The sequence below is a fragment of the Hyla sarda genome, chromosome 3, assembly GCF_029499605.1.
Source record: "Hyla sarda isolate aHylSar1 chromosome 3, aHylSar1.hap1, whole genome shotgun sequence".
NCBI lineage: Eukaryota > Metazoa > Chordata > Amphibia > Anura > Hylidae > Hyla > Hyla sarda.
The window spans coordinates 315,336,627-315,350,202 of NC_079191.1; the positions used below are offsets into that span (position 1 = coordinate 315,336,627).

A 13,576-nucleotide genomic window follows, 5' to 3' on the forward strand; every position below is an offset into this window, starting at 1 on the left:
TCTGCTATTAACCCTTGCATAAATGTGAAATTTGGGGGGAAGCACACATTTTAGTGAAAACATTTTTTTTTTTACATATGCAAAAGTCGTGAAACCCCTGTGGGGTATTAAGGCTCACTTTATTCCTTGTTACGTTCCTCAAGGGGTCTAGTTTCCAAAATGGTATGGCATGTGTTATTGTTTTTTTTGCTGTTCTGGCACCATAGGGGCTTCCTAAATGCAACATGCCCCCCAAAAACAATTTCAGAAAAACGTACTCTCCAAAATCCCCTTGTCGTTCCTTCGCTTCTGAGCCCTCTACTGCGCCCGCTGAACAATTTACATAGACATATGAGGTATGTGCTTACTCGAGAGAAATTGGGCTACAAAACATATGTATAAATTTTCTCCATTTACCCCTTGTAAAAATTCAAAAATTGGGTCTACAAGAACATGCGAGTGTAAAAAATGAAGATTGTGAATTTTCTCCTTCACTTTGCTGCTATTCCTGTGAAACACCTAAAGGGTTAAAATGCTGACTGTCATTATGAATACTTAAGGGGTGCAGTTTTTATAATGGGGTCATTTGTAGGGTATTTCTAATATGAAGACCCTTCAAATCCACTTCAAACCTGAACTGGTCCCTGAAAAATAGTGAGTTTTTTGTGAAAAATTGGAAAATTACTGCTGAACTTTGAAGCCCTCTGGTGTCTTCCAAAAGTAAAAACACGTCAATTTTATGATGCAAACATAAAGTAGACATATTGTATATGTGAATCAAAAATGTTTTTTATTTGGAAAATCCATTTTCCTTACAAGCAGAAAGCTTCAAAGTTAGAAAAATGCTACATTTTCAAATTTTTCATCACATTTTGGGGATTTTTCACCAAGAAAGGATGCAAGTTACCAAAAAATTTTACCACAATGTTAAAGTAGAATATGTCACGAAAAAACAATCTCGGAATCAGAATGATAACTAAAAGCATTCCACAGTTATTAATGTTTAAAGTGACAGTGGTCAGATGTGCAAAAAACACTCTGGTCCTAAGGTGTAAAATGGCCTGGTCCTTAAGGGGTTAAGCACCAAGCGTTTTTCTGTTTTTGCACTTTCATGTTTTCCTCCTTACCTCCTTAAAAATCATAACCCTTTCAATTTTCCACCTAAAAATCCATATGAGGGCTTATTTTTTGCCCTACCAATTCTACTTTGTAATGACATCATCCATTTTAGCCAAAAATCTAAAAAGGAAAAAAAAATCATTGTGCGACAAAATTGAAGAAAAAACACCATTTTGTAAATTTTGGGGGCTTTTGTTTTTACGCAGTAAGTTTTCGGTAAAAATTACACTTTATCTTTATTCTGTAGGTCCATACGATTAAAATGATACCCTACTTATATAGGTTTGATTTTGTATTACTTCTTGAAAAGATCATAACTACATGCACGGAAATTAATACATTTAAAATTGTCCTTCTGACCCCTATAACTTTTTTTATTTTTCTGCATATGGGGCGGTGTGAGGGCTCATTTTTTGCGCCGTGATCTGAAGTTTTAATCGGTACCATTTTTGTTTTAATCGCTTTTTATTCCTTTTTTTATGATATAAAAAGTGACCAAAAATACTCTATTTTAGACTTTGGAATTTTTTTGCATGTACTTCATTGACCGTGCTGTTTTATTTACGATATATTTTTATAGTTCGGACATTTACACATGCGGCGATACCACATATGTTTATTTTTATTATGTTTATATATTTTTTATATGGAATTTGGGAAAAGGGGGATGATTTAAACTTTTAATAAGGAAGGGGTTAATGTGTATGTTTTAAAACTTTTTTTAAACTTTTTTTTTTTTTTTTTTACACTTTTAGTCTTAGGGGACTTTTAGGAGGAATCATTAGATTCCTCATACAGATCATTATGGTTCCATAGAACCATATTGATCAGTCTGCTCTGCGCTCGATTGATAAAGCCTGGTCCTGCCAGGCTCTATCATTCAGAGCACCAGAGCCGGCACAGGACGAGAGGTAAGCCCTCAGGCTACCTCAGCAGTGGATCGCCCCCCCCCCCCCCACGATCGCGCTGAGGGGGGGTGTATCCACCCCACTGGACCACCAGGGACAGGATACAGGCACCTTTAGACGCTGCTGTCAACTTTAACAGCAGTGATCTAAAGGGATAATAGCCGGCCGCATGTCGGCTATTAACGGTGGCCCCCAGCTACAGGAATCAGCTGGGGGACGGCCGGTATGACTCCCGATTCGAGCCCGCGTCATACCCCGGTAACGACCATTGGACGAGTATACACGTCCATGGTCGTTATCAGGTTAAAGGAATACTCCAGGATAGGGTGGGTTTTTACCAAAATTCACATATTGCCTGTCAAAAGAAGATAAACATTTGCTTACCTTCTACTGCTCCTCCGGTGCCTCTGTTGTCCAGCTGTAGTCCTCGGTGTGCGCCTCTTACTCTTTTCCTGTGGTCAGCAATGGCACAGTGAAGGGCCAAGTCTACACAATCTAGTTGATGAACTAGGAAAAAATCTATCCTTGCTTTATCCCCTTCTTAGTAGTCTGAATTAAAAACCAGGGTATCTCCTACCCACTAGTATTTTAATTTGTCACCCCATCTACCTTCCAACACAAACATTTCCCTAGATCCTTCATTGTGTACTCTTATCCTCTACAGGAAGGTACAGTGCATAGTGAAAGTATTCGGCCCCCTTGAACTTTTCGACCTTTTGCCACATTTCAGGCTTCAAACATAAAGATATAAAACTGTAATGTTTTGTGAAGAATCAACAACAAGTGGGACACAATCATGAAGTGGAACTAAATTTATTGGATATTTCAAACTTTGTTAACAAAAAAAAATGAAAAATTGGGCATGCAAACCAAAATTATTCAGCCCCTTTACCTTCAGTGCAGCAAACTCTCTTCAGAAGTTCAGTGAGGATCTCTGAATGATCCAATGTTGACCTAAATGACTAATGATGATAAATAGAATCCACCTGTGTGTAATCAAGTCTCCGTATAAATGCACCTGCACTGTGATAGTCTCAGAGGTCTGTTTAAAGTGCAGAGAGCATCATGAAGAAAAAGGAACGCACCAGGCAGGTCCAAGATACTGATGTGGAGAAGTTTAAAGCTGGATTTATATACAAGATTTCCCAAGCTTTAAACATCCCAAGGAGCACTGTGCAAGAGATAATATTGAAATGGAAGGAGTATCGGACCACTGCAAATCTATGAAGACCTGGCCGTCCCGCTAAACTTTCAGCTCATACAAGGGGAAGACTGATCAGAGATGCAGCCAAGAGGCCCATGATCACTCTTGATGAACTGCAGAGATCTACAGCTGAGGTGGGAGACTCTGTCCATAGGACAACAATCGGTTGTGTACTGCACAAATCTGGCCTTTATGGAAGAGTGGCAAGAAGAAAGCCATTTCCTAAATATATCCATAAAAAGTTTTTTTTTTTTAAGTTTGCCACAAGCCACCTGGGAGACACACCAAACATGTGGAAGAAGGTGCTCTGGTCAGATGAAACCAAAATCGAACTTTTTGGCAACAATGCAAAACGTTATGTTTGGCATAAAAGAAACACAGCTCATCACCCTGAACACACCATCCCCACCGTCAAACATGGTGGTGGCAGCATCATGGTTTGGGCCTGCTTTTCTTCAGCAGGGACAGGGAAGATGGTTAAAATTGATGGGAAGGTGGATGAAGCCAAATACAGGACCATTCTGGAAGAAAACCTGATGGAGTCTGCAAAAGACCTGAGACTGGGACTGGACTGGGCTATTGAACACTCAGTTCTTACTGCTATGCCGTGACAGTGCTTGTGCATGCGCATTGAGTAGTCTAACCTTGCTGGGGTATTATTTACATAGAAAAGAATTATAGATAATACGTTTGAAGGAATAAGGGGTTACTGATGCAGTCGATTCGCAGGATGCTGTGTGACCAGAAATGCAAGAGTATAGTAGGTACACTGGTATTTACCCAAGGTACAGCTGCCTTGAACCTTGAAAGATAAAAAAAAAAGCCTTGATTTATGCTTTAGGAACAGTGGAATGACTTAGCTGTCAGGTACACAGCCCATGCTTTCTCAGGTTCTCTCTCCCTCTCCTGTACACAGTATATGGTAACCCCCAACCCCCCCTCCCCCCCAATTCCACTTCTGGTTTTGTCCTAGGTATGTCTGTTACTAGGAACAGAAACCCGTGACAACAGGAGCATTTTAAGCGACTTGGTTGTCCAGCTCTACATTACAGTAAAGCATATATGTTTCACATTGTTGGCTGAAGATATCCAGCTAAAAGTGTTAAAAATAAAAACTTATATATGCTCACCATTACTCCACAAGGCATCCCAGTTGATTTGATATCCCCCATAAATATCCTTTTAAAATTTGAAAATCCTGCTGGGAGCTACAAAAGAAACTACACAAACCATCAGCCCCTGCACTTGTTTCCTGTGTGAACTGTGGGAGGGGCTGCCTTGAGAGTACTGAGCAGGTCACATGGTTAGAGAAGCAGTGAATATAGGTGAGGGAGGTGTGTGCCCCTCAGCCAATCAGGGACATTCACACACTGCACACTGAAGCGCTATGCTCTGAAAGCAGAATGGAAGAGAGTGTGAAAGTTGCAAAGTGATGTGCCAGACCCAAAATGGCTACGAACCCAGCAAACTGGTGCCTGACAGTCATCATGTGTGCTAAAAAATATTAGACCTCCTGCCTTGAGGAAAAGCTGAGAGAAACAGGGTATGTGCTCAGCAAAGCAAGATCTCTAAATGTATTCATTTACAAAAATATTCTTCAAATACCTCCAGGAGTTCTTTTTATTTTTTATTTATTTATTAATAATGTACAATATAGTTGGTTTATATTCCAGTTTAGATGTGAGTCACGTGTTTGCCTGTTACAAGCAATACAATCATATACAATCATAAAAATGAATGTGGCATTTTACAGAACAAAGGTGTTGTCTTTCCAGTATTGTAAGTTCATCTGATGAAAAAGAATGCTAAACCACTCTTCCTGTATTGACTTACCTTTAAAGAACATATTAAAGATTTCTGAATGTAGTGATTAATGACAACTACAACTTGAAGAGATAAATTAGAAGTTAATGAATCATAACAAGGAAAGATGTACTAAACTCATGCATGGAGTCTTTGGTAATGTTGATTGATCTTGTTTTTGTTATTTTCAGGTGGTGCTAGTGAGATGGAATGAACCTTTTCAAAAGTTGGCAACCTGCGATGCGGATGGAGGAATATTTGTATGGATCCAGTATGAAGGCAGATGGTCTGTGGAACTGGTTAATGATCGTGGAGCACAGGTGGGTAGTAAATCTGGTGCGTCTGCTATGAATGACTGAGTTTTGGTATATGGAAATACATTTTCTTTTTAAAGTGCATAAACATTTTAGGAAAAGTCAGTTAATGGAGTACAGATGTCAATTTAATAGTGTGCAAAAACACTTTTAAAGGTGTAGGTTTACCTGTTAACCTGTTATGGTTAAAATATAATCAACATATATTTATAAATGTACAAATGCTATGCTTTACTTGTACTGGTTATGAGTTAATAGAACAGTATGCCAATATATATAACAGTACCATGTCTTGTCTCTTCTACTAGAAACTACATTCATTCCATTGCGTTACATATTCTGTAATTTTGCAGTACTCTAAAGCACAGACTGGAGCGTTTTTGAGTCCCACAAAGTAATAGTAAACAGACTGAACGTAATCCTTAGTAGGCCATGTGCTGGATTTTCAGCTTACACTGCTCTATAATGTCCTCCATGCTGCTGCTACTTCTGAGGTTGAGCTATAATGACAAGGGGGAAGATTCTCATCTATATGTGTTAGCAGTGTATGGGAGACATCATGGCTGCCAGGGGCATAACTAGAAAAGGCTGGGCCCCATAGCAAACTTCCTAAAGTGGGTCCCTGACATTTGGGAATCCTAAAAGACCCTATGGTCAAGAAAGCGGAGGACTTCTTGATAGAAATCCTGTGATGCCTGGACCAGTTAAAAGACGGCATACAAAACAAATCTTCCCTGGAACAGTTATTCGTTATTCTCCTCCCGCTACAATTAAGAAGACAGCTTCCTTTATAGCTGACTTCTCCTTTGATGGATTAGATACTTAGGTTACTTTTGATCATTCTACTTGAAAAAGCTGGGGGTAGAAAGAAAGGCTTTCTTGCACCCTCAGTCTCCAGACAGAATAGAAAGGTTGAAATCAAAGTAGGGGGAAGGAAGAGTCTCAATGGAGGTTTTCCAAAAGGTCAAGAGGCTTCATGTTTAAAGGGGTACTCCGGCCCCAAGACATCTTATCCCCTATTCAAAAGATAGAGGATAAGATGTCTGATCGCGGGGGTCCTGCCGCGGGGGACCCCCGCAATCTAGCATGCAGCACCCACCTGTAAGTACTGCTGGAATTCCTGGATTCTCAGTCTTTTTCCTCCCAACCACGGGACGGATTATTGGGACGTCACGACTCCACTCCCCCGTGTGATTGCACACCCCGCCCCCTCACTGCAAGTCTATGGGAGCCCCTCCCATAGGCTTGCATTGAGTCGTGACGTCACGATAATCCGTGGTCGGGAGGCAAAAGACTGAGAACCTCCAGCGCTTCCGGCAGTACTTACAGGTGGGTGCTGCATGCTAGATTGCGGGGGATCACCCCAGTGATCAGACATCTTATCCCCTATGCTTTGGATAGGAAATAAGATGTCTTGGGGCCCGAGTACCCCTTTAATCATTTGAGTGGAAAACATATTAAAGGGTAGCTCCCATCATCCTATTTATTCTTTTTCTGTCCCTGCCTATTGCCCATCTATCCCTAACACCCTCCCTGCTTTTAATTTATCTTTTTACTATATTAAAAATAACTTTTTTTCTGCCTGGTAGTGTGCTCGCTACCAGGCAGACTTCCCCAGCAGGCACCACGTCACTGATGGCTGCTGGGGCCGACTGTAGTTCATCTACACAGGGTGCCTCCAGCTGTTTCACCACTACAACTCCCAGCTTGCCCTGACATCTATTGGCTGTCAAGGCATGCTGGGAGTTGTAGTAGTGAAACAGCTGGAGGCACCCTGTGTAGATAAACTATAAGTTAGTGGCATGCGGCGCTACGGTGCTAGCCCGTTCCCTCCTTCAAACACCCCCCTGCATACCCCGTTCCTTCCGTTATGATACTTACAGATACTGCAGAGTCCGGCAGCGGACGTGCAGGGACAGCGGCGGCGACGACATGTGCGGGAGGAGTGGCCTCCCAGCCAGTGGCCGGGGAGCCAATGCGCTCGCTCCCGCCTGTCTGATTGACAGGCAGGGAGCGAGAGCAGCCTAAATGAATAAGGACTGATTGCCAGGCCGCAATCAGTCCGAATTCAGGCGTGACGTCACGCCAGGCTGCAGTCGGCCACTAGGAGGGTGACCCCTAGTGGACGGTTTTTAACCCCTTAACGACAATGGACGTAAATGTATGTCATGGTGATGTGGTACTTAACGCACCATGACGTTTATTTACGCGCCGACATGATCGCGAGCACCGGAGCGGTGCTCGCGTCATGCCCGGCAGGTCCCGGCTGCTATCAGCAGCCAGGGACCCGCTGGTAATGGCGAGCATCCGCGATCGCGCAAATGTCCACCATTAGCCCCTCCGATGCCGTGATCAATACAGATCACGGCATCTGCGGCATTGCTGTACTTTGAACGGATGATCGGATCGCCCGCGGCACTGCCGCGGGGATCCGATCATCCAGCATGGCGGCCAGAGGTCCCCTCACCTGGCTCCAGCCGTCTCCCGGGGTCTTCTGCTCTGGTCTGAGAAAATTTTTTAAAAAAAAGTGAAAAATCCCCTCTCCCAATAAAAAAGTAAAACGTCCGTTTTTCCCATTTTACCCCCCAAAAAAGCGTAAAAAAAAATAATTAAAATACATATTTGGTATCGCCATGTGCGTAAAAGTCAGAACTATTAAAATATATTGTTAATCATCCCGTACGGTGAACGGCGTAAACGTAAAAAAATAAAAAAGTCCAAAATTGCTGCTTTTTAGTCACATTTTATTCCATAAAAATGTATAAAAAATGTATAAAAAGTAAAACCTAAGCAAAAGTGATACTGATAAAAACTACAGATCATGGCGCAAAAAATGAGCCCTCATATCGCCCCATATACGGAAAAATGAGAAAGTTATAGGTAGTCAAAATAGGGCAATTTCAAACATACTAATTTTGTTAAAATGGTTTGAGATTTTTTTTTAAGCGGTACAATTATAGAAAAGAATATAATCATGAGTATCTTTTATTTATTTTATTTTTTTTAAACTGAGTTTATTGAAATGTGAGTACATCACAGTTACAGGTCAATAAAAGAATTATAGAAAAAAAGAAAAGAAATGTCACATTTAATGGCAACATAGGCACTTCAGCAAATATTTCGCAGCGTCAGTACAAATGTCCTAAAACAGAGGATGTACATCACAGGTAACTCAACTTACACAGATAAACCTCATATAACCAACCACTTGAGTGGGAACTAGCGCAACAAAGGGAAAAATGGGATGGGAAGGGAAACACACAAACCTGAGAAAACACAGACGACTGAACACACAAAGACAAACACAACAAACAACAAACATAACAGGGGCTCCGCCCCCTAGGGGCAGAAGAGAAGGAGAAAGGAGTGATGAGAGCAGGGGGTAAAGGTAAAAAGGAACAACCAGAAAGAGAAAAGGAGGGGGGCAGGGAGAAAGAGAAAAAGAGAATAGTAAAGAAGTTAAGTAGAGGCAGTACTCAATTGATCCCTAAGTGCAATGAATCTGGAGGCCGTATAGGTAGCTCGGGGGTGAGCACACCAAGCACCCCAGATTTTATGAAATTTACCGGGACACCTGCGATGCTTGTATACCAAGTACTCGTAATCTACTGTCATATTAATCAAGAAACGCCGGCCAGGGTAGGGGGCTCCGGGGTCATCCATTTCAAGGCTATCGCCTTACGAGCAAGGAATAGAGATTCCTTGAGAAAAATACGTTCATAATGGGGCCATGTGTCCTCATCAAGCAGTCCCAGGAGGCAGTATTTAATGTCTAATTGTAGGGACCCACTCATTAGGGAGTCTAGGAAACCCACCACCTGAGCCCAAAAGTGTGGGCAAAAAGATAGTAAATGCAGAAAGTCTGCATCTGAGAGGCCACACCTGTGGCAGTTTGCAGATGCACACCTACCCATCCTGCTTAATCTGAGAGGGGACAAGTACGACTGATGAAAAATGCATAACTGTGTCAACCTGTTATTAATGGCAGGGGACACAGACATATGTGAGGATAGCGCTTCGTCCCACTCCTCAACTGTTAAAGGGGGGGGGGACTACTCGCCGTCATTTGGATTCAACAGTCAACGGTTCCCCCCCTCATCTTAGCGTCCAGCAGGACCGTGTATAGGGTAGAAATCAGTCCCCTAGGACCCTGGGTACGGAAGACACCTATTACAGGGAGAGTAGAGAAGCTAACAGCGGGATCAGGGAACTGAACAGAGTAGGCATGGCGTAGCTGGAGGTACCTAAACTGAGAACGGTTCGGCAAATCATAGGTAGTCTGAAGATCAGAAAACTTTTTAAACCCACTATCATCTCTGATGTCATTCAGGGTAATGATCCCATGGGACCTCCAAAACTGCGGATCTAGGGCATCTGAGAAATGAGGCAATAAGGGATCAAACCACAGTTGCCTGTCTAGCACCACACCCGTAAAGGAGTGTAATTTCTTAGTTGCCCTCCAAACCTGAGCCGCCAGTCTATGTAGAGGTAGCCACGATCCTCCCGTCCCGCCGGCGCCCTCCAAAACCGGCCATAGGTGCTGTAATTTAAGGCTGGCCGCCAGATGCTGTTCGCCATTTGAAAGAGAATGGCCCATCACCCATTGACGCAGGTACCGTAGTTGTCCTGCTAAATAATAAGAGGTATAGATCAGGGAGTGACATTCCCCCACAAAATCTAGAACGTTGCAGAGTGGAAAGCCTAAGTTTAGACCTGTTAGTGCCCCAAACAAAGCTCGGGAATAAGGCGTGCAGCTGTGCAAAGAAGGTCTTAGGAATGGGGGAAGAAGCGTGTTCTAGCATATGCAGGCATTTTGGAAGGATTACCATTTTAATGAGGTTAATGCGGCCCGCCACCGACATCGGTAGCGATGCCCACACCCTGAATTTGTCGCGAACAAACGCCAGAAGAGGCAGAATATTAGCTTGATGATCATTGCCAAAAGTTCTGTGAATGTAAAAACCCAAGTACTTGAAAGAATCTACCACCCTTAAGGCACCCTCATCCCCGCTCCACAGATCGGGAAGAAAAGGCATAAATACAGACTTTGACCAGTTAATGCGAAGATCCGAGTAAATCCCATAGGTGTCAATCAGTGAGATACTAAGGGGTAAGGTAATGTCAGGATCGTCCATATATAGAATCATGTCATCAGCGTACAGGCCTACCCTATCCTCCCTCGCGCCGATCACCACCCCGGCATACAATGTATGCTGACGGATGCGCAATGCTAGCGGCTCTATTGCTAGAGCAAACAGTAAGGGAGAAATAGGGCAGCCCTATCGTGTACCCCGGGCCAACGAAAAATAAGGGGACAGTGCACCGTTGAGAACCACCCTTGCACGAGGAGAGGGAGATCCATTTAATAAAGTTCGGACCGAAACCGAATCGCCGTAGAACGGCAAGCAGGAATTGCCACTCCACTGAGTCGAAGGCCTTAGCGGCGTCTAAAGACGCCAAAGCCCAATGTCGCTTTTCAGTCACTCCTACCAGCACCTGAGTCCTGCGGATATTGTCAGAAGTAGAGCGTCCAGGCATAAAGCCAGCTTGGTCGGGATATATCACGTCTAAGATCACTTTATTCAGTCGATTGGCCAGCATTTTGGTAAGTATCTTATAGTCCAAATTTAAAAGGGAGATTGGTCGGTATGAGCTACAGTCCAGGGGATCTTTGTCAGGTTTCAAGATAACAACTATGGAGGCATCATAGAAAGAGTCAGGAAGGCGTCCGTCTGAGAAAGCAGATTTGTACATATCTTGTAGGCAGGGGGCCAGTCTTTCAGCATACTGTTGATAAACCTCTACTGGGAGACCATCAGGACCAGGCGATTTCCCCCTAGCAAGGCTTCCAATCGCTCCCATCAGTTCGTCAAGAGTAAAGTCAGTTTCCAAGGAGGTACGGCTGTCGAGAGAGTCTAGGAAAGGAATATAGAGCGTCCTCTGGTTGCCCTGTTCGAAAGCCAATTGTCTATTGAAGAAGTGTCTGCGCGCAGCCTTCTCCCTCAAACAACGCAAATAGCGTCCACCAGCCAGCAGCCACTCAGATTTGTTGGCAGCAGACGGGTCAGACACGTACCTTCCCTCCAGCTCCGCACAGCGGTCCGCCAGATCCCTCTCCTCCCGCACAGCCTCCCTCTTCAGGAACGAAATGGCAGACTGCAAGCATCCACACAAGAAAGCCTTCGCGGTTTCCCATTTAAGTAGGGGGTCCGTCAGGTCGTCATGGGTGGACATGAAAACTTACAGCTGGATCGGGATACCGTCATGTGGGCCCAACAGGGACAGCCAATAGGGGTTAAAGCGCCAAGCCCTATCTGGGAACAGACCACGCATTTCAAAGGTAAGGAGTACAGGTGAGTGGACATAAGATACGTCCCTGACTCTAGAAGCTAAAGTGGGGTTGCCAATCACATAATCAATTCTAGACAGAGAATCATAGGTAACGTTATGACAGGAATAGGTCCGGGAGTGAGGATATAAATATCTGTAGATGTCAAGCCAACCCAACTCATGGAGCAAGGAGGCAAGGGGGGTAAGAGACTGCCTAGACACCAATACCGGACCACATCTCAACACTGTCCTTGACCCTAGTATTGATAGATCACCCATGCATAGAATACAGGCATCGGGGTGAGATGCTGCAAATGCAGTGGCAAGATGCAACACCATAAGGGTACCGGGGGGGGGGGGGGGGGGAGTATAAGCCCATCAGTACAAAGGGCAGATTGTCTATGAGTGCGTACAGAAAAACATACGTGCCGTCCGGAGCTACCAGAGACTGCTTGATTTCCCACTTCAGGGATTTGTGTATGAGAAATTACACACCCCTGGAGTGTGACGAGTGGCAGGAATGAAGAGTCCACTGAACCCAGGGGCGAAGCAGCCAACGGGTAGAGGTGGACACCAGATGTGTTTCTTGGAGGCACACAATGGAGGGATTGTACGTACGGATAGTAGCGTAAACCATAGAACGCTTTCTCGGACAGTTAAGGCCCCGGACATTCCATGACAAACACCGTATCACAGCCATTAGTAGATCTGAAAAACAGAAGGAGAGAAAAAGAAACCCAGCGAGGAAGTAAAGAAGATGCACAAGAGCAGGAAAGGGAGGGGAGCAAGAAAGGAAAAGGAAAGAGGAGCGGAGCAACACGAAAAATGTATACATACATATATCAGACAACACCACATAAAACAAGGGAGGGGATAGGGAAACCTCACACCAAAAAGTAATAGCCATAAGTGTGGCAATCACCGTAGATCGGGGTCAAACACAAGACCGAGTGACTACGGTAAACACTATACGGGGAAGAATCTGTGCTATAGAGAAAACAAATAGGAGGACACCATACCCAAGGGGAAGGGCACGGGGATCCCTGGAATACAACCCCCAGAAACAAGTAGCACCCTCAGACAAAGCCCAAAAGCAAACCCACAAAATATAAGGGCACAAGTAGCAAAAGGCCAGAAACATCAATTAACAAAACAGTGCAGAATAAACAGTACAGTTCCATAAGTCACAATATTGGGCCACCATAGGCAAGGCACAATGAAGTCCACGGGTCCGGACCTCCACAGGGAGGGAGGATGGGGCACGGATGAAGACAGGCATCCGTAGTGGCAATAGAGTCCTCCATACACATAGGGGCCAGGGACAATGAGTGGTGGAAATGTACCAGGTAAGCAACAGGTGATGGGTAATGGAGCAGAGAATCGGGACAGTCAGGAGGGCCGGGGCATAGGGCAAGGGAGAGTCCAATGGGAAGAACCGGACAGTCCGGGACACCGACTGCAAGGGAACAGGGGGGTGGCAGGTCAGACGGGTACAGTTACTCACAGTTAGTGCAACCAGAGTCCGGGAGTAGATAATGGGTGCAAACAGCAGGATCCTGACAAGCGGGGATTAATAAGGTGATTCAGGTATATAGGAGAGACCAGCGCCACATCAGGCTCAGGGCCTAGGGGTCACCCTCCGATGTGGGGCCCACTCCTCAGCCTCCCGGGGATCCTGGAAGAAGATAACCCTCTCACCGTCCACAACACGCAGCCTGGCAGGGTATATCATAGAGTAGGGCACGTCCATATCTTTTAGTTTCCGCTTCACCACTTGAAAGGTGGCCCTCCTCCTCTGCAGATCAGAGGAAAAGTCCGGGAAGATGGACACCGGGGCCCTGTTGTAAGTAACCGCCGGGAGGCGGCGGTGTAGACGCAGCGCCAGGTCCCGGTCGCTGCAGTTCAACATGCGGGCCAGC

General features: G+C 44.7%; 1 protein-coding gene across 1 annotated transcript in view; it reads left to right on the forward strand.

The window, feature by feature from the left end:
* The window catches only part of TULP4 (TUB like protein 4), a 237,499-nt gene that overhangs the window by 120,666 nt on the left and 103,257 nt on the right, over positions 1–13,576 (forward strand). Inside the window, exon 3 of the mRNA XM_056567101.1 lies at positions 5,205–5,333. Coding sequence (XP_056423076.1) covers positions 5,205–5,333 — 129 coding nt within the window. The remainder of the gene's footprint in view (positions 1–5,204; positions 5,334–13,576) is intronic.